Genomic DNA, 25,642 nt, shown 5'->3' with positions numbered 1-25,642 from the left:
CCAATGTTGCTCAGAATTAAATGGTGATCACTATTCTATACATGTTCCATATGCTCATAACACCATATTAATAAGTTTTTACTACCCCTCCCCTCGTTTCCACAATCGACCCTTAAAAAGCTGAAATATTGGAAAACTTTCTGAATTAATTTCTTATATTCATACTAACGGGGGGGTAGGGGCAGTCGTAAAATATGGTTAAATAAAAAAATAATTTAAAAACAAAACAAGACTTGGGTGCCATCAACCAGAAGCAAAATTTTATAAGCAAAAAAAAAAATGCTGCGTGCTGGACACAAACTTGCGTGGACACCAAATTACCTGACCCCCCCCCACCACCACCCCAAACAAAATGATATTTCTACATGAAATAATCGACGATTTTTTTCTAATTTTGAGGTATTATGTGTCAGAGAGATTACTCTTTCTATTTGTACCATGTTCATGCCGTTTTGATGCGGACGATAAAAGTTTTTAGCAGACATACAAACACACACAAACATACAGATAATTGAGATTTATATAATAGACTAGCGAGGGGTACCCGGCGTTGCCCGGGTGTTTGTAGGTGTGTGTGAAAAAAACCCGAAATGTGAAAAAAAAAAACAGGTGCCCGTGAAAAAAAACCGAAGCCTTGACGCGCAGTTGGAAAATAGTAAAGTGTGAAAAAAAAACAGGTGCGCGTTTTTGATTGACGTGACGCCAATAGGTATTCAGCAGTTAGCATTTTGTGTGGGACAGTTTTTAATGAGGTCAATAAATCGGTTTGTTTGTTTTTAAAAACCCGCTCCCTGTTTATTAGGGGGAGCGTCTCGTCTCGAAATGAAAGCTACCGTCTGATATGACGAAGTCGATATTGACCAAACGTTACTTAGCTCTCTAGAGACCACTGGCTTTTGGCCAGTGATAAGAGTCGAGTTTCGCTTTTTGTTTATACCGAAAACCGAATGTAACGCGTGCCGATGCGGGATTTGTCGAATAATTAACGTTTGAAAGTCAATAAAATTAAATAGACAGGCGAGCTCCGTGGTTAAGTGTGAGATATTACAATTTATAGATGATATAAAAAGTTTTAAGAAGTTGTGAAGCGAGCGAACGCTTCTCTGAAAGAAGCCTTTTTTGGACATCGAGGAAAAGCGTACATACATACATACATACATTTTCGCTTTTATATATATAGAAGACTACTGGGGATACCCGGCGTTGCCTGGGTGGAGAGAGCTGCTATACTAAGGATATTGAGCAACCTCCAGAAAAGAACGGAATAAGTAGGCGACAACTTCCTCACACTGGAGTCCCCCTTAAAAAATAAATTAATCAAAACAATTTTTCTTTCAATCAATCAAAATAGCAGCAAGTGCCCATGCAACCATAAAAAAAAAAAAAAAAAAAAAAAAATTAACAGCAGTAGGCAGGCTGGAACCTGTAACGCAAAAGAGGAAAAGGAGGTGAATAAAGCTAACACACTAGCTGTCACGGTCATGATCCTTTGAAATAACGTTATTTTAACATACATTTAGATTGCTAAACATATGACTTGTAAAAATGTTAACGCAAAAACGGACCTCTCCTTGCAAAAAACAGCCCAGTTGACCAGCATAATCTTTTTAGCCAATTTTTACATATTTTTCATCCAAGAGATTGATCTTTAAAACAATACCAATTTTGCCACAGTCTGATTTGATCCGTCAAAAGTTTTTGGCAGACATACATAGAATAGATGTGTTGTTGACTATTCTGATGTTGGGAACAGGGACAAGAATGTTGGTTAATAAGATGTTTAGCAATGGCGCTGTTGTCACAAAGATGCATGGTTAACCTCTTCAATATATATATTTCTTTTTGTTCTAGCTGAGGATGGGGCATCCTAACGGATGCCAGATATTTACTCCAAATCTCATACATCCGAAGTGATCTTTTTAAGATTCTAACCGCCCCTAAAAGTGTAATTGGGGAGGAAGAAATATACAGAATTCCAAAACCAAGTAAAGAAGAATTTGACTTTGGCTGACAATTGGGATGCAGAGGATCAGCATTCATCTCCTACCTCAGGGGTTATTATTAAATTTGTTACTAATGGTAGAATGATGGAGTCCTGAAAATTTCAAAGTAATAAAAGATAACACATTAAAGTAATAAAAAAATAATATAATAAAATAAAGAAATTTCTATACTCTAAGACAATCAAAATTACCAATCACAGATAATTGCATTCGCGTGTTCACCTGATCCTTCCGTTTCTGAAAGGATTTTTACCCAAATTATTGTTTCATTTTCGCTCCAACAACTTGACCGGATAAAGCTTAGCCTAATAAGGCTATAACTGAAACACATACGATACATGAGGAAGGGGCAGTCTTTGGTGGGATGTTGTTGTTGTTGCCGATTCTTGGAGGGGGTGAGGGGTATGAAATGCATGTGTGTGAGAGGATGAGGTGGAATTATAAAATTTGCTGTACTTACCACATCCGGACAGATTCCCTGAAAAGAGAAATTATCAAAAATCGTATTTTGCTTTTGAACAAAATGACATAATTCTACAAAAAAAAAAAAAAAAAAAAAAAAAAAAAACAAGAAAAAAATCAAAGTCAGTCAGGGCATAATAAGCAAATGCTGACCATTCAAATCCAATTTTCAAAACTTTGCGAATATTGTTCACGTCCTTTCATATTTACGGATTTTCTTTATTTTTAGCGTTAATTAAACCAAAATGTTATAATTCAAAATGATGGCTATAATAGCTTGCTATTAATTCACAAAGTTCTTTACTAAAAATACTTCAACCAAAACTTTTATTTTTTAATAGACACTGCACCAGACAAGCCATGAAGCCACTTGATGTAAAGAACAAAAAAAAAAAAATAACAATGCTATCTCAAGGTCAAAAACTTGTCGACAATAAGTGTGAGATTGATAGATTTCAACCCAATAAATAGCAATTCTGCCCTCATTGGGAGAAACATCACTCATGGAACGTGAGGACTAAAGGACAAAATAAGGGAATCGAGAGTTATGAGAGTGTCAAAATTAAACAAAAACTCCATTTTCTATTCTCCTTAAATAATAAACATTTCATTGTTGTAATCACGAAACACTTTCTCATTTATTCATGCACCTAATCAATATAATCTAAATATAATCACATTGACACCCCTGTTCTCACCAGATCAACAAAGTTAAGCAATATTGAGCCTGGTCAGCACCAGATAGGTGACCAATTTGGGAATACCAGGTACTGTATGTAGGAGGATGCCGACACCACCCTGCAAGAGATGCAAAAATCTAACATCATCATCTCCCCTAACATGGATATACAAGCGGCTGGTGACCACTTGTGAATTTCAATAAAAGCCTGGGGTTTCATATATAATCCACCATCATTAGCATTCCCCAATTCTGTCACAAAAATAAAACAATATCCAAAAACAGACGTGTTCCTTATATTAAAATTCCAAACAACTGTTGAATTTAAAAAAAAATAATTAAACCATTACTTTACACAGCAATATGCAAATTAGTTAACTTTATCACTAATAGTAGAAGATGTACCTTGCGTAACCTAGTATTAAACATAACGTTAAATTCTTTCCTTGAAGTAAAAAAATGGAAAGAACCTGAGACATATGCATGCGAGTATTATGTTTTTTCTAAACAGTTCAATTCTTGTAAGAAAAAAAAAAAATTAAAACTGGAGCTGAGATTGAAACCAAAGCCTAAATAGTTAAATACGATAACCATTAGATCAGCTTGACACATGTTTAAAAAGTGTTTTCAAACCTACTTATTCTTAACAATGTGAAAGGCTTTAAAAATTAATGCTTTAATTATCATTTAACTTATTGCAGCATCTGTAGAATAGTTTTAGGTTATCCTTATTGAAAATTTTGTTAAAGGGATTGGTTATAAGGAAGTGTTCTTCAATAAGATTTAGGAATTTCTTGGCAAGTTTAGTTTTTAGCATTTGTTTACAGGATGGTCTATATCAGATTATATTTCTTTTGCTTCTATTTATATTATCCTAACTACTGGTGTCATATTGCTTATAATAATTCCGATATTATAGTTCCCACTAATTTACATATATATATATATATGCGCCGCTCCCCATTTGGGAGTACCAAATTGGTAAAAGGGAAAATTATTCCCAACTCGCATTTAGGTAAAAATGCACTTTTGTTTAAATGATTGAATTTATTCAAAAGTATCGCAAACAAAAACAAATGGATAACTACTTCATTTACTCACATAAAATTAATATACTTCAAAAGTGCTCAATACATAGGTAGAGCTAGTTAGTAAGTTATACAATGTATATGGCAATTAAGCTACACTGAATATTCCGCATTTCATCCACTCTAGGACTCTTCAGGCTGAAGAGTACTAGAGTGGATGAAACGTGGAATATTCAGTGTAACTGTAACTTAATCGCCATATACATTTTATAACTTACTATATATGTATATATATATATATATATATAAAATATATAAAAATAAAAAATAGATTGCGATCCTTAATTTTAAATGAAGAATGAGAATGAACTAAGTATAAAGTAATGTTAAACTTTCTTTCCTTATTGAATAAGTTTTAAACAAAAACGTTTCTTAAATCACATAAATAAGTTAGCCGATATTTTTGCAAATAAACAAAGCAAATTCCAAATATGAAACTAACACAGAATCGCAACGATTTAACTTAGTTGATTAGTCCAAATTAAAAAAAATAATTTAAATTAAATAAAAAATAAAGAAATTTAATTTAAGAAATCAATGAATAGTACTAATAAAACATTAAATGGACATAGGTAATTAGTGGTAACATCGTATGATATCTAGTTTGAAATTTTTTTTTTTAAATGGAATACGAAAATAGGTAAATATATAAATCTTTAAAAAAATACTTTGCAAGGATGCGATAGAGGTAAAATATTTTCGCTTGTTTTCTTTTCCTTATAAGGGAAATGGTTTCCATAATTTTTTATTGTTAAAGTGTTTTTATTCAAAAAGTCTGAAGAAAGACTGTTCTTGTGAAAATTTTCAAACGGCATAATGTTTGAATTTGTCCAAATAGTCTTGAAACAATTGTAACTAACAATGAAATACAATTTGTTGCTATCAACCCATTCTTTGAAGTCTTGGTTTTTGTAAAAACAATATATGAATGCTCAATTATGAAATATGATAATTTTGTAGCTTACAGTTGAAGTCATCTCTTTTCGGCTTAAAATTTATTGGTATATGAACGATTACTGGATTATATAAACCCAATAAAATTTGGAATACTACAAATAAGACTATATATATATATATATATATATATATATATATATATATATATATATATATATATATATATATAGTAATTTATAAAATATATATGGCGATTATTTGTTATATATTGGTTTAAGGAAGACATTTTTTTTTTTTTAGTTTATATATAAATATACATATGTGTACATACATATATATATACCTACATATATGTGTGATCGTTTACGTATATTCATGTTTATTTAATTTATTTATTTGTTTATTTTCTATTGTTTTGTTTTTAAAACTAACAAAAACAATAGAAAATAAACAAATAAATAAATTAAATAAACATGAATATACATAGAAATAGAAAAAAAAAAATGTCTGCCTTAAACCACTAACCTAGTTTTAAAACAGATCCTTTGTTCGATAAAATGCATGCCCATTGGCTGATAGGAAGGGGCGCGGTGGATACTAGAAAGCTGATTGGCTAACTAAATCCTCAATAGAAGAGGACCATATAAAAACGATAAACAACCACAGAATTCGCGCATAAGCCTGAGGAATCCTAGAGTGGTGAAACGCCGAATATTCAGTGTAACTTAATCGCCATATATATTTTATAAATTACTAACTAGCTCTACCTATGTATTGAGCACTTTTGAAGTAAATACTTCAAGTTTACACATAAATCTATACTTTCGTATATAAATTTATCTGAGTAAATGAAGTAGTTTTATATATATATATATATATATATATATATATATATAGGGAGAGAGAGAAGGAGAACGATTAAAATTAAAACCAAGTAAACTTTATTTTAAAAAAGTAAGAAAAAAAATGATAATATAAGTGTCATGCTTGAGAGCAGGAGTATGCCTATGCAATCATATATCTTTATCAGAGCAACATTTGCTGGTTTCCATCATTAACCACGTCTGTTACATAAGAATAAAACTAAATTGCAGTGCTATTATTTAAAAAAGTGATTACCTGGTCTGTGAATGGCATGTCTTCTTGAGGTACAATCAAGCCACAAACACTGCAACAAAAGGTAAAAGAATTAAGTTAACAATGAAACAACTTTTTTTAATGTGGAATTAGTTGTCTGTTTTACACCTCTTTTCACTAATGTTATATAACATAATACTTGTTGTAAACAATTGTGTGCAACTTGTAGAGCATAAGTTATTATTTTACCCAGAGCTGAGGAGAGGGGTATGTCATAATTTTCAACTGTATTAATCCATAATTGAACACAATAGATCTGAAAGTATTTTAACTCTGCAGATAATCAAGGAATGGTACTTGTACAGTTTAATCAAGACATTCAAAAATGAAAACATCAAAAAAAGGTTATATCGTACGTATCCGTTTTGGACTGAAGATCTCCGAAAAAAAATTTCATTTAATTTGATCGAGTATTTTTTTTTTTTTTTACAGTGGAAAAACACATTCTTATGAGAGCGCATTGAAGTCAGCCATTATGGAATTTGTTGAACATTCCACGGGAGATAACTCCATGTAAAGCGCCGATACTCCCTCCCCATCTTTATTACTAGCTTTTCTTCCTAAAAATCGAACCTTTTGCTCGGTATCATAACAAATTGTTTTTTTACTGTAAAAAAAAAAAAAAAAATTACTTGATGAAATTAAGTGACATTTTTTTCGGAGAATTTCATTCCATAACGGATACGTGCAATATAACATTTTTTCGATATTTTTATTTTTGAATGTCTTGATTAAACTGTACAAGTACTCAAGAAATTAATAGATTACCTCCCTTGTCTATTATGTTTATAAATTACCTCCCTTGTCTTTAAAAATATTCCCATTAGATTGGTCAAGACAATTTTCTTTGATCAATCACAAGGCAATTAATTTTGGCAGGATAAAGACACAAACATAGTTCTTATCTGTTTTTGAAGGTCTTTGTTTTGGATAGAATGTATTTGCTGAGCATTTTGCCAATGCTAAAAATTCACAGTAAATGAACATTTAAGTGCAGTATCAGATAAATTGTTTTTTTTTAACGTATTTTATTTGTAAAAAATGTTTAGTAATCATTCTTTTTTTTTATTTCAAATTATCTTTCTAAAGATTCTGCAAACATAGTCCATGATAGTATCCATTAGGTTAATCATGCACTCTCACAAGTTTGGATTTGAGAAAAATCAACAGTCATGTTTGGATTAGTCATGTCAAAACTTGGCTCATCACAGCAGAGTTGAATTTCCGTAGGTTGGATTGTATATATGAACATTTTTTCCAGAAGTGAGAAAATTTATTCGAAGTTATGCTTGTCACCTTTGGGACGGCATACAAATGTGGGCACAACATTTTTATCCATCAAGATGATCAAACTGAACAATTTAAATTTGAAGAACTGTCCATTACTTCCGGTTATCGATTCATCCCCTTATGTTACACGTTTGCTGAAAGCAAAACAAAATCAAAGTCGCCTTAAAACCAGTTGTGTTCCTATTTACTTGCCTCCCCACGAGGGCAGAGTTAGTCACAAGGTCGGTTTTTAATGTGGGGAAAATCCAGCTCCTCAAAAACAGGCACTCTGGATAGGAATAAAAATAAAAATTGTCTCAGTCATGAAGGACCTTCTCTCCACCAACGGAGAACAGAAAAGCGCAGCACCAGAACAGATACTACACTGTTGTACAATGTAGTTGTTATATCAAAACAGAAGACAAGAAAAAAAAATTTGACTCACTTTCTTCTTTTTTAAGAAAAGCCTTTATATCTAGTATTTTTAACGGCGCATTTTTTTATAAATATTTAAACAGTTTATTACTCGGCTGAGTCATCACTCACGTGTCTCAAACACTGACTATGAAACAAACGTCTTGAACACCAGTGCTTTGCTGGAAACGACTCTTCCGAACACCACTGCTCGGTCTCAAACACCTGTGTCCTTTTATCTCTGCTGTGATGTCACTTTGCACAGCTATCCTGGCCATTAGCATATCTTTATGCAGGCTGCTGCTGCTGCTGCTGCTATCAGCATCAGCGGTTCTGCTACGTCTGTACATAAAATCATTTCTTATACTAATTCATTTCGGATATGCATAAGATGCATTGCAGATATCTAATTAAAGTTGCTATCATAGCTGATTGCAAGTACACAAGTGTTTTTCAAATTATGTCAATTCTAGAAAATAAAAACATGCGAAAAAAAGTCATGCCACACCTGTGCACATTTCTAACTATGGCATCCTCATAACTTTTCATCTCTATAAAAATAAAATGTTAAAACTTAGTATTCAAAAAAAGCAAGCTTACACACGCATCTTAAAATATTAAAATATAAGGGAGCTCTTTATATGCACTCAGAAATACTGCAGCTATCAGCTCAGATCCATGATTGAAGATTTCGGTCGATCAGATAATCACCATATAATCCATTGAAATGAACAAACTTATGACATTATTCATATCAGCACCAGAAATTGACATTGAATTCCTGGAAGTAACATGAATAATATACCATAATTTTATTTTTTTTTATATTGATTAATATATATATATATATATATATATATTTGTGGCACTTTCAGTTGAATTAAGTCAATCAATTTAACTCTTATGCATAAATCATCATATAATGATTAAATCACTCTGACTGACGTAAAAAACATTTAAAAATAAAATGTTTAATTTCAACGTTATTTCTCGCGGTTAATAGTAGCCAAATGGATACAAACTTTGCTAATCAAGCCAGAGATGACTTGTGTCGCCGGGTTCGAATCTATCAACTGGTGTTAATTGTGACACCCTGCACTGATGATTCCCGAAAGGATGAAACACTAGTGTCTTTAGGTATTTAATTATTATAGTAAATAATTATATATATATATATATATATATATATATATATATATATGTGTGTGTGTGTGTGTATACAGCATAATCACGTTGGCTTACTGTTTCTTATGAGCTAACCAAAGTTAAGCAATGATGACCCTGGCCAGTACCAGATAGATGACCATTTGGGAATGCTAGGTGTTGTATGTACTGCACCAGAATGTAGAAATAATTTTTTTTAATATTTTTATTGCATTTTCACCTCAAGCAAGGTACAGTGCTACTTGGTGTAGGGGGGGGCTACTATCTGGGGTATAATTTGCAGGGATACTATTGTAGGGAGTTGAGCAACAAGATGTCTGTTTACATTTCATTTGAATTTCTGCAGGTTAGTATAGTCGGGGAAGCAGAAACCCGGAAGGTAATTCCAAAATCTAGCAGTTCTGGGGAAGAAACTATTAGAGTAAAAGGCTTCCTGGCACCTGGAGATCTCTGCTGTATAGGGATGGGATTTTGCTACTTGTCAGGTTTGTCGGGGGTATTTGTGTCAAGGGGGGTACAAGGACTTGTAGTTCATCAGATCATCTACCATTAAAATACTTGTAAAACAAACAGAGGGATGCAACATTTTGTTGATGGGAGAGAGGCTGACAGTTCATGACCTATTAGGTTGGTGACTCTCTTTTGAACCCTGTCCAGGCGTTTTGTTTTCCGTTTTCCCAAATAAGTCTCAGATTACTTAAATAAAGTTCTTCTGGCTTCTAATGTTTAAAGATAAATCCTCCTTTCATTAAAATTTGTAAATGTATTTTTGTATAAACATAAGTAGCGGCTCAATTGACGACATTGTCAGCGTTGCTACAAAAAAAGGTGGGCTATCTCTATCGTGCTAGGAAGTATTTCACACTTGAGAATATCTTATATATCTACAAGGCCACGGTTCGCCCATGCATGGGGTATTGCTGCCACATATGGGCTGGTGCATCTACCACTAGTCTATCGCTCTTAGAGCCCAAAAAGAGTCTCCAATCTAATAGGGCCTGCATTATCAACCAAACACCAACCTCTGTCGCTTTGCCGAAATGTTGCACCCTTTTGCCTGTTGTATAAGTACTTTAATGGAATGTGCTCTGCTGAACTTGGAGCACTTGTACCCTCTTGGTGTAAATACCCCCAAGTAACCTGACAAGCAGAAAAATCCCACCCCTACATCGTAGAGATCTGTAGATGTTGGAAAGCCTTCTACTATTAGTCTCTTCCCCCAAACTGCTAGACTTTGGAATTCCTTACAGGTCTCTGACTGTACTGACATGCAGAAGTTTAAGTGTAGTGTGAACAGACATCTAGCTGCTCAACTCCCTACATAGTATCCCTGTAAATTTGGTCCCAAATAGTAGCCCCTTACGTGCAAATGGCACTGTATTTTGCTTGGGGTGAAATAACAGTAAAAATAAAGTGAAAAAAAAAAAAAAAATGGTGTCTGTCCTAGCATAAGTCTTGACATGACATTCATGTTGAATTGAAGTCATTCAACAAAAAACACATTTCTCAGACAATATGGCATCTATATTCATTTAAAGAATACACAATTTACATGACTTGGAAAAGACTCTCAGAACAATGCTTGGCATGAATAATGTTAATATAAAGGAAATTCTTATCTTGATTGTTCCGGTGAGGGGGGGGCAGAGGTATCAACTTAAAGGGTTTTGTTTGTTTGAACTCAAAGTAGTTATCTTGATGAGGGTATTAAGTGGATGGGGACAGATAAACACCAGGGGCTGAGATCACCCACTGACATCAATCAATTGACCAATTTTTTTTTTTTTTTTTTTTTTTTTTTACAGGAAATAGATATCCCTCTCCCCAACCATTAAAAAAAAATTTTTTTTCAGCTGATAACACTTAAAGAAACACATGTAAATGATAAGCCTGACTGAATTTTATGAACCGTTTTTTGTTTTGTTTGTTTGTTTTACAAAACATTGAAAAACCTCTGGGTTATTTAATGCAGGATTGAGTCACCGTTTTAAAATTTGTTAAAGAAAGCAGTGTTTTTGTGATAATCATTTTCCAGAAACAAATATATACAGAAAATAAAAAAGACATATTCAATGGTGAATGATACAGGATGGAACAATAAAATTATCACCCTAGAAAAGACGACATGATTCCATTTCCGTTTGATGAAAACCGGTTTTCTTTGTTTGTTGCAGACCATCTACTAGTTGGCCAGTTGTGTACAAATCCCAAGAGCAATAGGAGCTTTCTATCATGTCTGAAAGTGACACAAGGTTCAACAAGCGAAATCTGAGATGCACCACTGTACACCTCATGCTTTCTACCAATTCAAGTTATAACAACAGGACCATTGCCAGCAATCTCAAAATGCAAATCCGGACGGTTCAATGCTTGAGGGCACAGCTCAATGAAGTTTCCGGCCACAGTTATAGTCTTTGGTGTGGTTTCAAGTGAGAGACACCTCACATCTTTGAAGTTACCTTGAAAGTCAACATCCAAGTGTATCTGGATGTGCTGAAGAGTGTGGTGATCCCCTGGTGCAATCAGACGGCTGCTGCCAGACCTTGGGTGTGGCAGCAGAACTCGGCAGCGGCCCACAAGTTCAAAGAGACACAGGCTTGGCTTCAATAGGAGTGCTACAATTTTGTACCCTTCTCTCACTGCCCCCCTCCTTCCCCCGCCTGAACCTTCTAGACTTTGTTTGATCATACTTCGAGAACATCACCAACATGACCTCCCACAACACCAAAGCCAGTCTGATCGCCGCCATCTGCCGAGTATTCGCTAGTGCTTATGGAAAAGGCATGCTCCCAGTTCTGGACCCATATCGAGGTGGTGATTGAAGCTGAAGGTGGCTACATTGAATAGACATCAGCGCTACTACATAATCAAATTTTCTGAATTGATTTTTTTTCAATAAAAGTTTTGAAATAAGCTGTGGTGTTGTTTTCTTTAGGTCGACAAATTTATCATTCCACCCTGTAATTTAAATGTTCTAATTTGCTAAGCAACATGTAAACACATACTGATGACATGCGATACCTACTGGGGAGAACTTGAGTGTCTAAGGTCTCTCTGTACAGGGGTTTGTCAGAACAACCTGGCATGAGGATACTTTTTCCATAGAAGTAAACCCTGACCAAATATTCAAAATCACATAGTATTCGCAGCCCAAATAAGATCTCCTCACTACGGCTACTCCACAGCTTTTCCAAGGAATGGTGCACCTTCTCCAAGTGATATTACCTCAAGTAATAGCAAAAAGCTAGATACTCCACCAGACTAGATAAATTCTTTTCTTGTCTTGTCCTGGAATCTAGTAAGACCAAGAGACCAAAATAAAAGATATACGTATAAAAATGGTTAATTGGGGAGAGGAAAATTATGTTCTCAATTTCTTTATATACTCAGTGCTTGAGAGATAAAGAACTTTAATGGAACATTCGAATATCTATGAATCTCATATAGAGTTCAAGTGTTAGCCCCAGGTCATGGGCCCCTTGATTTCTGAGAACTTCGACTGAAGTAAAATAAAACAAAAAATGACATGCGAAATATAAAATATATATAAGACAGGGTCATCAAATCCGACATTGTAATATGGATCAAGGCTGAAAGAACTGTGCTCATTATCAATGTCATTGTCCCAAATGACTATGGCGTTAATAGAGGTGAACGGGAAAAGATATCAAAATATCAGGAGCTAAAGAATGATTTAAAAACGACATGGTTCCTTAAAAAAATCAATCTTATACCAATCGTGATAGGAGCAACTGGTTTAATGAAAAAAAAATCTTAAGAAATACTTGGAACAATCCCTGGAAGATCAAGCTGGCATGAAATACAGATAGCAGCTAGAAAAGGAACATCATCTATTCGTAAAAGAATCGTCAGATATAAATTCAAATCATAATAAAATCAAGAGTTAACTCCACGACGGAACCTTTGATCTATTAAAACTAATCAAAGTAAAATCAAAAAAAGACCCTGACATCAAAGACCTCAAAGAGCAGGAACGATAAAAAATATCTTAACAGAGGAGAATGATTCAATCCAGCATGCCAAGATGAGAGAAAAAAATTGGCAGAGAATATATAAGCTGTGTTAGGAAAATCTGCAAAACAGAACTTACAAACAAAAGTAAGGTAACCAACCAACGTGTGATAACAGTTTTGGTATTATTGACTAGTCACAAAAGCGACATAAACTAGACACTAAAACCAGGAAAATGCTGACACTGTACAGAGTAACATACAGAAACCAGTGCTTGTCTAGGTTGTATCTGCCCAGAGGAGCTGAAAGTATGGGAGATTGACTATTAACATCATGCCATTATTATGAGCAGCAGACAATATTTGATGAGTCCCCAAAATCCAAGCCTCATGATGATACATCAACATCACAAAACAAAAGTCAGCAGAACAACCTCCATCACAAAACTGGCCAAACATTTTTGACAAAACTGTCTTACAAATGAGACAGAATCAGAAAACAAGTCTGTTACGGAAATAGCCCCAAAGAGTCGTCAAAACCTTCCATTGTAAAAAAAAAAAATGGAAGTATGGGTCAAATAATAGCATTCCAAGTATTTTCTGAATGAATTCACCTAGGACTATATAGATAAATAAAGACTGGCTAAAAAGAGGATTGTTCCACTATCATCAGAAGAGGATTATAATGACGGCCAAAGATCAAGGCTTGATGACTAATGCTTTTAAGAAGATGAATCACAAGTGCAGGTTCTGCCACACAAAAGTAGAGTGAGCCACCTGACATCTAGCTGTAAGGTTCTGCTGTGAAAACAGCTTCTATGCAGCACAATGAAGTGTGTAAATATCTCCACTGGATCATCTGTAAAAAATTGAATATCGAATGTAGCAGCAAGTCCTGGAAACATATACCAGAAATAACAGTTGGAAACAAGTTATACACCATCCAGTATGACTATGCAATTCTTACAGCTACGTATCTAGACAATGGAGTTATTAAACCTGACATAGTGGTATAGGACAAGGAGAAAGAAGCAACCTTCAAAGTTAGTGTTCTCAATGATGCTGAGAAGGAAAAGAAAGTAAAATACCAATAATATCTCGTGTATGACATGGAAAGAAACTGGAATCTTAAGATCTCTATTATTCCTGTAATTATAAGAGGAACCATGCTCATGAAAAAGAATTTCTAATCTGGCAAATATACCCGATGAACCAAGTGCAATACAAACAATTGCACGAGAATAACAAGAGAAATGCAAACAATTGCAGAGGACAGTTTCAATCTTAAAGATATCTCTTGCTTAGAATGTATGATAGGCAGGTGAATGTCTGGCATCCAGTAGGATGCTCCAGTCCCAACTAAAACAAAATAAAAAAATGTTTTACAAAAATGGGAAATTTCACATTTTGAAACAGCTTCAGATAATTATTCATGATTTTTACTTTACGTGCAAATGAGCAGCTGCAGTTTCATGTTACACACGGGACGGATTCTACCCATGAATAGAATCCTGAGTAGTACTCATGTCTGGTTTAGAGAGGATGTGGGAGTAATGCCTGTAAGGCCATACATCCCCTGCTTGACAACGATCGCCAACCGCAACGTTGCATGTCATGGAGTTCTTTACTTTTTTTTCTTCTTATGGCGACTGTTGTAGGGGTGCGCACAGGTTTATAAGTATTTAAAAAAATTTTTTAAATAAAACAAGAGAAACAAAAGAAAACACAGACTCCAACTCTTTCTTTAAATATCAGTTGCACTCTGGGTGCGTGTGTGTGATGAGACTATCGACCCTCTGCACACTAAGGTCCACATGAAGGTTCTGTCGAGGCAGAGTTTAAGTTGATGTCACCTCATCTCAATCTCCTAAAACTCTCCTGACTTGGTTCAAACCATGATTTGGCTACCACCATGTCTAACTTGCAACTGTCACAAACCAAAGACTGTTTGCAAACCATCCCTATTGTCATAAACTCATAGCCACTCTCCAAAGTGCTCACAAACCAACTGTAAATATACATGCATTGTTTAGTCCTTTTGTTACCGTCATAACCAGAGATCATATTTCAGCTTCCTTTTCTTTTCCATGGTGAACAACTTCCTATCTATTGTTTTTCCACCAACCCTATTTCCTACGACTTTGATCTTCTAATAAAGTTATTTCCTCTTATCTTTTTGTCCTTTTTCTTTTTCCCTTTTTTTTTTAAAACTTCCTATCACCTGAGGGTGGAGGGGGCAGCGTTGATAGGGAAAATCAAACTCCCTAAAAAAAAATAAATAAATAAGGAGGGGGGAACAACTCTCGATTAGAACAAAAATTAAAATTACCTCAGTCTAGAATGATTTCTTTTTAACTGATCGAGAACAGAAAAGATATCAAAACAAAAAAATATATCAGAAAAAATATGATTTTCTTGCAGCTGAAAGAACCCATAGATTGAACCCCGACAGGTATTACCAATCCAACCTGCGACTAACGGCAGCTAAGGAAGGACTTCACACTCCCCCAAAGTCCCAAATTGGGGCATCATCACCAGATGTACTTTAAAGTCCAGAACAGATACTTGTGCAGTTTACAGATTGTGCTGAAATATTATTTAGAAAACTATTCTTAACATGGAAAAGTGTACTTTCACTTAATTTAATCTATATATATAAAAGCGAAAATGTGTGTATATATGTTTGTATGTATGTATGTGTGTGTGTTTGTATGTCTCGCAAAAACTTTCGACACGGGTCACAGATTTTCATGAGATCTGTATCATTTTAAAGTTTCAACCTTCGCCCGACAAATATCGAAAAATTGGCCAAAAACATTAATTTCTTCACCCTAAAATAATCAGTTTTCTACAGGGAGGGGTCAGCAAAAACCGTCCTCTCATGACAAGTTTGCTTCTATGCATACGTCATACGACGTCGGAACATGATTTACTTTAAATATTAAAAAAACAGACACAATTTCGTCGACGTCGTCTTAGCTCAGTTGCTTAGAGCGTGGACTCATTATTTAAAGGTTTTGGGTTCAAATCGTGCTGTGAGATGTCTTTTTTTTTTCGATTTTTTAAATTTTAATATTGAAACAAAACGGTCGAGTTTAAGGTGAATGAATTAATGTTTAGGGCTAATTTTTCGATATTTGTCGTCTGATATGTCTAGCTCCAAAATGATACTGATCTTGTAGGATCCGTCGCCTCTGTCAAAAGTTTTTGCGAGACATACAAACATACATACAGACAGGTGAGATTTATATATATAGATAACAAATACTATCCACTTCTAGATCGTTTCATTGAAGAACAGGGACAATTCCTGTTTGTTTCAAACAATCAGGAATCATCCCTGCTCTTCAATGAAACATGCATAAAAGAAAAAATGCTGCCCAAATTTACTAATTTCTATATTTATGTATACATGCAACTGGGTACCACTTGTGAATTACATATTCCCTAGGCACTTCCTCTTTCAGATAAAGTCAGTTCAATCCACCTAGGATGAACACCATTGCTGGGTTTGTTTGTTTGTTTTTTTGCATATTTACATGCAACTGGGTTTATGTCATTCATCCCATAAAAACAAACATTTCTTAGACAATGTCATTTGCTTTTAAAGAATACATGTGCAAACTACTCTTTCTTCTGTACCTATCCCTCTTGCTACATATCTCCCAACACTTTTCCTCCTTTTTTTTGTATGTAGTTGCCCACATGCTGAACAAACTTACTGTTGGATACCAAGCATGACATTTGTTTGTTTATGTCAAACGAAAAAACAGAAGAGAGGAAAGTATTAGCAATAGCTGCTGTGAATATAATTATACCTAATACATAAAGTTGAGCCAGCCAGTTTCTTTTTCTTCTTTTTTTTTTTTTTTGTTTGATTTTATGTCATACAATAGTAATAATTTGGTTTCTACCTCAATATCAAATTTTGTTTGTTATATTTTAAGCGATTTCCAATCGATTTTTATACTTTAATATTTAATCCTGTCAACATTTTCTTTTTAATTTAGTGATATCATAGAGGAAGTAGATTTTTTTTTCTATAAAAATGTTCTACTAACACTACTGATAAAGAACTGTGAACATATTTATTAATAGATGTATTACAGATTCGTTTCAAGCATTTTGATTGGCTAATCAACATAGCGCTATGTTTGTTCAGAAGAATAGAGAAAACATTGAACATTTAAACCATAAAACTGTAAGTTCAAAGTTTATTAAAGCATTTTCATTCATAAAACTATTCTCACATAGACATAGTACCTCCTCAGTTAAATTACAAAAGAAAATACAAAGATAAAAATATGCAGCAGTAAAAGGAAATAATGCATTTAAAATAATATTGTAATTTCTATTGACTAAAAATAAGTTTGGGAATATTTTAGATTAGGATTAATTATTTGGATTACTAATCTCATCTTGAGCATTATTCTCACATTTCAGATGATACAAAATATTACACTGATTCTTCCTCACTTTTAATCACTTCAGGTTGTTATGGAATCGGTATTGCAAATCTCTTCTTGAATTTGTTCTTGAAACATGTCCATATGCTACTAGTCTCACATTTCAGCTGATGTAACCTCTGACCTTCTTCAAGTGCATCTTGTTGAACTTTGAAATCTATACGGAATTTTGAACTGAAATCTTTTAGTCTGTGACAATGGAAGCAGAATTGACCTCATCACTCTTCTGACTGATGTCACTTCCTAAGATTCCATTGTCGACAACAGGCAAGGGAAGTCAAGTCAACTTCTCTACAATCATAGCAACCCAAGAAAATAGAATTTCAAACTGATGCATGACTGACAAAAGAAAACGCAATTTTAAATTATGGCAGACCAATAAATGGATGATGCCTCTCAAAGATTCTTGGGTTCGTTTTAAAATTAAAATAAATTAATCACATCTTTCTGCACAAAATTCTACAGCCGGAGGAAAGAGTAAAAATGATTGACCGTGAATAATACATTGATTTCACCTCACTTCCAATTGCTTGAGATTGTTATGCAAATCTCTCCTTGAATTTGTTCTTGAAACATGTCCATATGCCACTATTCTATTGTTGAACATATAATCTCTGGTTGCACTTCAAATGCGTGCTTATAATTTTCAGAGCATGAGAGAAGATATAATTATTTCCACAGCCAAACAAATTCACAGCTCACAAGGGCCACGACAGCCAACAAACCAAAAGTCCAAGACTTCAATTTTGCCCTTATTTGGGCTCATCAGTTAGACACATCCAAACTTGGGATTCGAAACCAAAATATATGTTGTCATATTTTGCGATGAAGTAGGTCCATTCCATAGTTGGGTTTGCTACAGTTTGCCTGATCTGCCTTAGTTAATAGATTTTCTTGTGTGGCACATTTGCTCAAGAAAAAAAAACACGATTTTAAATTGAAGTATGGCAGACCAACAGATGGATAATGCCTCTCAAAGATTCATGGCTTTGTTTAAAATTAAAATAAATTGCATCTTTCTGCACAAAATCCTGCGGCTGAAAGAAACACTGACCTTGAAAGAGGGCACAAAATAATACATCGATTTCTCCTCATTTTTAATCATTTCAAGTTGTTTTGAAATCGGCGTTGCAATCCTTTGCAAATCTCTTCTTGAATTTGTTCTTGAAACATGTCCACATGCTACTGTTGTGTTGTTGAGCATAAATATAATCTCTGGTCAAGTTCTTCAAAACAACAGACGAACGGATAACAAATGGAGTCGGCAGTTTTCAATAACAAGAGCAAGATCGGTCAGTATGTAAGGTTTGGTGGTGTGGTGTCAAGTGGGGCGACGGTAGGAATGTCACTTACACTAGTTGCTGGCTTTCATGTTTTGCTCTTATATTAGCATTCTTCATAAATCAGAATTCAATTGTTCTAGTGTTTTGCATTTTTAGTAATTCCAATCCAACACAATAGGTCGTCCTATTGTTCCCGTTTTTAGGTCATTTTCCATGACCCCACCTCTTCGATCAGAATGTCGCTGGATTACTTTCTTTTAATTGAATTATATCAACAATCAGATTTAACATCTGTAAGATCCTGTATTTGCATGTGTGCAATACATCCAATGTTTTCCTTGTGTAACCCGTCACCTATCCAACATTATGGTATCATTGTATTTTAGAGTTCCACATTGAGACAGAGATAATTTCTTCAGCATCTGTTTCTATGCAGCAAACAGATGTTGAAAATCTTTGTTTTAATGTCAGATCATCAAATTCCTTAACTCAAACAATTATTTTTTATGGCAAAATTTTATGAGAGGATGTTTGAAAATCATCTTAAATACTCATTTCAAAGTTTTATTAGACCATTATTGTTAGTGGCATTTCATTTTCTGGATTTTCTGTATTAGTTGCATCATTCACAATGCTCCGTTCAACGTAACCCCCCCCCTGTGTATATTGTCAAACTCCAGAATCTGCACCGAATTTTAAACAGAACCTTTTAGTTTGTAGGGCTAGCATATTCTCGTCCCATCAGCCATGACCAGATAGAAGTCTCAAGTAATTCACAACTGCATTTTGGGTGTCGCCCACCCTGAGGATTGAACCTTCAACCTCCAGAAGAGTGTTACTTTATAACTAAATATTACCAAGTACTTTATCCATTATACCACGGGTCCTTGCGGACAATTCTAGTATTAATTCTGGGAGCTTTAAACCTATTCTTGTCTTCAGATGTGCAATCTTACTACTTATTACTACATTATATATATATATATATATATATATATATATATACTAGCAAAGATACCTGCACTTTGCGCAGGACTTTGTTGTATGCTTAGGTACCCGCTTCAGGAGCACCCTTGCAGTAAGTGGGTGTTGTAAGAGCAACTATTTTTTAAGGTATTTAAATTTATTTTTAAAATTACCTCCTGAAGTGACTGAAATCCAACAATGAACTTTAAATCAAATAGGTTATATCAAAGTTGACACTTATATTGTTACACATAACATTTGAAACAATTAGAAAGAATCACAATCATTAACATTTTTTTAATTGTTGAGGGGATGGGGGTGGATGACGGTGATCTGACTCAAATTCACAAAGTTGGCCGGTGCCATGGTGTTGACCCCCGGGGATGGGGACGAACACCAACTAGGTGTGCACCATCCCTAGTTAGGGGTTTATGAAGAGCCACACTAAACATGACCTTCACTTCTGGCGATGACCTTGAAAAATGGTATGCACCATTGTGATGTCAGGTTTGGTCATGATCGGTTCAGTGGTGTGGGCTGTAAGAGAGTATATATACATAGGCTGTGACCTTGATCTTTGACCTTGGAAAATGGTCTGCACCAACCAATAGGTGGGGGGGGGTATCATCATGCCAGGTTTGGTCATGATCGGTTCAGTGGTGTGGGCTGTAAGAGAGTATATATACATAGGCTATGACCTTGATCTTTGATCTTAACCTTGAAAATGATGTGCACCATCCCAGGTTTGGTTATAATCGGTCCAGTGGTTTGGACTGTAGAAGAGTTGTACATTACACACACAAACGCTACTATTTTATATATGTGTGCGCATATATATATATATATATATATATATAAGCAAGAGAAGACACAGATTAAAGATCAGGTGAAATATTCTGATAGATATTACATTGAGGTAATACTTTCAGGGTGATCCTAGCCAAAAAGGTAAAGCTCAATATTTAAGAAATAGAGCAATATATCAGTTTAGTGGTTCAAGTTAAATTCTGAAAATCAAAATATAAACACATATTCGAATTAAGACCCATCTATATATTCCTTGTGTCAAACAATAAATTCTTAACTCGAATATGTGTGTTTGTATTTTGATTTTCAGAATTTTATTCAAACCACTAAACTGTTTATATATATATATATATATACACTTGTGCCCGATATTATTCATACCCCTCGGATCTTTGAGATTTCTATAAGAATATTGCTCAAACCAGAAGATAGACAATATTAAAGGGATTTCAAACAATAAATCAAGCATAAGCATTTAATTTAAACTCAACAAATAAATAAATTATGCAAGTTTGAAGCATTATACTAAGAAAAACAATAATGACACTAGTTCAAAATTATTCATACCTCTCTTACTAATAGTCAATAGCATGCCCTTTATTCTTAATAACTGCCTGTAACCGTTTTGGATATTTATCAACAAGGTTTTTACAATCATCAACACTGATTTTTGACCATTCTTCAATGCAGTAGTTCTCTTAATCCCTCAAATTTCTAGGTTTCCTCTTTTTAACCTCAGTTTTCAATATGTGCCAGAGGTTTTCGATAGGGTTCAGGTCAGGACTCTGGCTAGGCCATTCCAAAACATTAATGTGATTATCCTCAAACCATTTCTTGACTATTTTGGCAGTATGTTTTGGATCATTATCCTGTTGAAGGACCCAGTTTGGTCCTAAATGGAGCTTCTCCGCATCCTGTCTAATGTTTTTCTGGAGTATCTCAAAATATTGCTCCTTCTTCATGGTTCCATCTATCTTGACCAAACTACCTGGACCACTAGCCGAAAAGGAGCCCCAAAACATTAGGCTACCACCACCATGTTTCACCGTGGGTATGGTGTTCTTTGGGTTGTAAGCTTCTCCTTTCTTCCTCCAAACGTAAGAAGCATCCATATGGCCAAACAATTCAATTTTTGTTTCGTCAGTCCACAAAATACTTGAGAAAACGGACTCTGGAGAATTCACATAGGTCCTAGCAAACTTTAGACGTGCTGCAAGGCGTTTTCCGGTGTGCAATGGAGTCCTTCTTGGTCTTCTTCCTTTCAGACCATTTTCATGCAGAGTCCTTTGCAATGTTTGCCTTGATATTTTTATGCCAGAAGACTCCAGATTTTCTAAAATGTTCTTAGTAGTGGTGGTTGGATTTGCATTAAGACTTCTTACAATATTCCTGGTGGCTCTAGCAGACAGTTCCTTTTCCTTCCTCTACCAATCAAGTTGTTTGTTGTGTGGTGGCTCTGGAATTTTTTGATGATGCTCTGTACTGTTGCTGTAGGGACCTCAAATTTCTTGGAAATTGACTTGTAACCTAAACCATCCTTATGTGAATTCACAATTTTAGTCCTAAGATCATTACTAAGCTCTTTTTTCTTCCCCATTCTAATAATTTTTATTCTTTTTTTGGTTTTCAGTTGATATCATTTTAATTTCTGAAAAATGCAAAAAACGAAATGAAATTAATCAAAGGTTGTATAAAAGCATTCAAAATAAGAATCAAACAGGAAACAAACAGTCAGAAACTCGATTAATACTGAAAAAATAAGGGGGTATGATTATTTTTGAACATTGCAGATTTTATAAATAGCTGTATATTTCTTTTATTACAAGTATCCCGAGATTTTAAAATGACGAAAATGATCAGAAGAGGTTTATTAAGAATATGTATCAATATGGACGTAAACAATAAATTCTTACAAAGTTACACCTAATAAACTCAATTTTCAAGAGGGGGTATGAATAATATCGGGCACAACTGTATATATATATATATATATAGTCTAAAGAAGCTTTGAATAAAAAAAAAATGCAAAAATAAAAATAAAGAATGCAGTTTAAATTCTCGGAAGGAAAAAAAAAATTCACTTTTACCTATCGCAGACTTAGCATCTACATAATCCGACTTCTAAAAAGTTTAATGACAAAAGAGAAATCATTTATATAAGGATGAAAAAAAAAACAAGAAAAAAAAAAGCCTTAACTAAAATTGTTAAACAGAAATAGACTTAGCATTTGCATAAGCCGATTTCGCAAAAGTTTTCGATTTTAAAACCGAATTTAACTACATAAGGATGAAAAGAAAAAACCTTAACTAAAAATTTGTAAATAGAAAACGGGGATCATCAGCTGCTTACCATGTAGCTGTTTTGGAGATTTAAAAACATAAGAGGATCAAAGAAACATATAAGGATTCTTTAACTGAAGACTTTTCGATATAACAAAAAGCTTGACAAGCAGGTGGAGCTTAGATACAATAGGAAAAGATATTGATAATGGAGAAATATATACTGATGCATACAGATTTATTCATTAATTTGAAATAAGGAAATGAAACACCTAACCCATATGCCCTGTATCGTATTCCTTGGTTTTAAATTGATGAATAAATCTATATTAATGACTTCCTTGATAATATTGTATCCGAGAACAGGTATATTTGCTGATGATATACTGCACTATAACATGCCTAAGGGAAGAACGGATGTACATAAATCCAAGAAAATGGCAGAATTGTTAGAAAATGACCTCCAGACCATAGTGGAATGGAGCCGTAAATGGATGGTAACATTTAATATTAGTAAGACTAAGCTGTTCTTTAATAATTACAAGAAGCCTCAACTACCAATATTTCTCGGCTAAACATTCACAGGCAATATAAACTGGAACCAATAAATAGAAGACATTGCAAAGGCTGCTGCAAAGAAGGTGGGTTCCCTCTATCATGCTAGAAGACTACTTACATCTGAGAGAATCCTGTACTTCTGCAAAGCAACCATTGGCCCATGCATGGGGTTTTGTCGCCACATCTGGGTTGTTGTATCTACTACTAGTCTCTCTCTCTTGGATCGGGTCCAAAAAAAGTTTCCAATCTAATAGGTCCCACTTTGTCAACTAAGCTCCAACTCCTGCCCCATCACCATAATGTTGCATCTCTGTGCTTGTTTTACAAATATTTTAATGGAATGTGCTCTGATGAACTCATTGCACTTGTGGCCCCTCAACATACATATCCCCGAAAAACCCGCTTAACAAAATCACACCCCTTCACTATTGAAGTCCCTAAATTCCAGAAAGCTTTCTAGTCTAATAGTTTCTTCCCTCAAACAGCTAAACTTTGGAATTCCCTTCCTGCTACCTGCTTCCCTGACTGTACTGATACGCAGAAGTTTAAATGTAATGTAAACCAACATCTTGTTAATGTTTCCTAGGCATGATTCCAAATAGCAGCCCCTTACGTCCAAATAGCTATATGCCTTGTTAGGGGTGAACGTGAGTGAAAAAAAAAAAAAATATGCAACAGTATATATTTTTTATTATCAATATATTTTCCTCTTGTGTGTGTATATATATATATATATATATACTAGCATTTCAGCCTGGCGTTACCCGGGTATTTGGAGGTGTATGTTGAGCAAAAATAAAAAAATTAAAAAAGTGGTCAATTTTTTTAACTGTGACCCCTGATCCCTGAACATTTATTGTTTTGGGCTCAAATCAAGTTATTAAGTTAGACCCATGTCCAAGGAACCTATATCTAAAATTTCAAGTGTTTAGACCCAAAATTGGCGGAGGGGTTTGGTAGAGTTCTCAAAGGTCAAATCGTTGAACTTTGTCCCTTTAACAGCCAAATTTCTGGCCGAAAACGGATTACGAAGTTTTCCCAAATCTCAGTACCCTGTATATCAAATTTCGCATCTGTAGACTGAAAATTGACAGAGTTATTGTGTTGGAAAATGTACACAGACACTCAAACAGACACACATACACACAGACATTTTCACTTATATATATATATATATGCAGATTCCCAAGTTCAACAAAATACACCTGAAGAAGGTCAAAGATTATGTTGACTGAAACATTGTGAGAATAGCATTCAAAATGAGAACAGTAGTCCAAATAATTCAAATATGAATTATTCACCCTCATCTAAAAAATTCAGAAACTGAAGTCTTTTATTTTCAGAAAACAATGTCTGCTGGAAACAATTCAATTTACAACTACTAGTTATCACTTGAGCCAATAAATGCTCTATTAATTATTATATTGTACCCTTTCTTTTTCTTTTTTTTTTTTTTTTACACAGTGATCACCACTTATCAACACTCGGAAGCCACTCAGGGATTAGTGTGGAGATTTGATGAAGTGTTTACTTAAGGGGGCGGTTTATTAGGAATTTGTTAACGTTGGACTTGAAGACATCCAAGTTGTAGTCCGGTGGGAAGCAGGCAGACGGAACAGAGTTCCACAGGCGTGCAATTCTAAGAAAGAAGCTTTGTTCATGGAATCCGCGTTTTGATTTAGGCACAGATATAGAGTGGGGAAAATTTTTCACAGTGGATTCAGCTAGACGGGTGTTTTTCGTGAAAGATTGGCGAGGGGGGACCAGAGATTGGAGTTCAGACGAGCACCTGCCATGGAAATAACGATAAAATAAGGATAGGCTCGCAACGTCTCTTCTGTGGGAGAGAGGTTGCAGGGTAGAGAAAAGGGCATCCCCCACTAAGCCACGAAGTCTATTTTGTACTCTGTCAAGGCAGGATAGGCTGTTTTTAGCAACTCCTGCCCATATATGGCAACAGTATTCCATCCTTGGACGTACTTGGCTTTTATATAGATAGAGAATTGCATCAGTAGTGAGATATCTTCTGGAGCGGTAGAAGGATCCCACCATCTTTCCAGCAACCTTGGCAACAGACTTGATGTACGTGTTCCATTTCAGATCACGAGTAAAGGTCAAACCCAATAGCTTGTCAAAACACGGGGCCTCACCCAGACGAGAGCCATCCATCACAATTGATGCCAGATGGGGATCAGAGT

At 34.6% G+C, this 25,642-nt stretch overlaps 1 protein-coding gene across 1 annotated transcript in view; it reads right to left on the bottom strand.

Moving 5' to 3' along the window:
* The window catches only part of LOC145248288 (DNA-directed RNA polymerase III subunit RPC2-like), a 191,372-nt gene that overhangs the window by 20,471 nt on the left and 145,259 nt on the right, over positions 1-25,642 (bottom strand). The window contains exons 24-25 of the mRNA XM_080110162.1: positions 6,249-6,297; positions 2,464-2,481 (exon numbers count right to left, since the gene is read on the bottom strand). Of these exons, the coding sequence (XP_079966288.1) occupies positions 2,464-2,481; positions 6,249-6,297 (67 nt within the window). The remainder of the gene's footprint in view (positions 1-2,463; positions 2,482-6,248; positions 6,298-25,642) is intronic.

The sequence above is a fragment of the Euprymna scolopes genome, chromosome 26, assembly GCF_053919585.1.
Source record: "Euprymna scolopes isolate OS-2025 chromosome 26, ASM5391958v1, whole genome shotgun sequence".
Taxonomy (NCBI): Eukaryota; Metazoa; Mollusca; class Cephalopoda; order Sepiida; family Sepiolidae; genus Euprymna; species Euprymna scolopes.
Note: the sequence above shows the minus strand (reverse complement) of the source record. Positions and strands in the feature narration are given on the sequence as shown.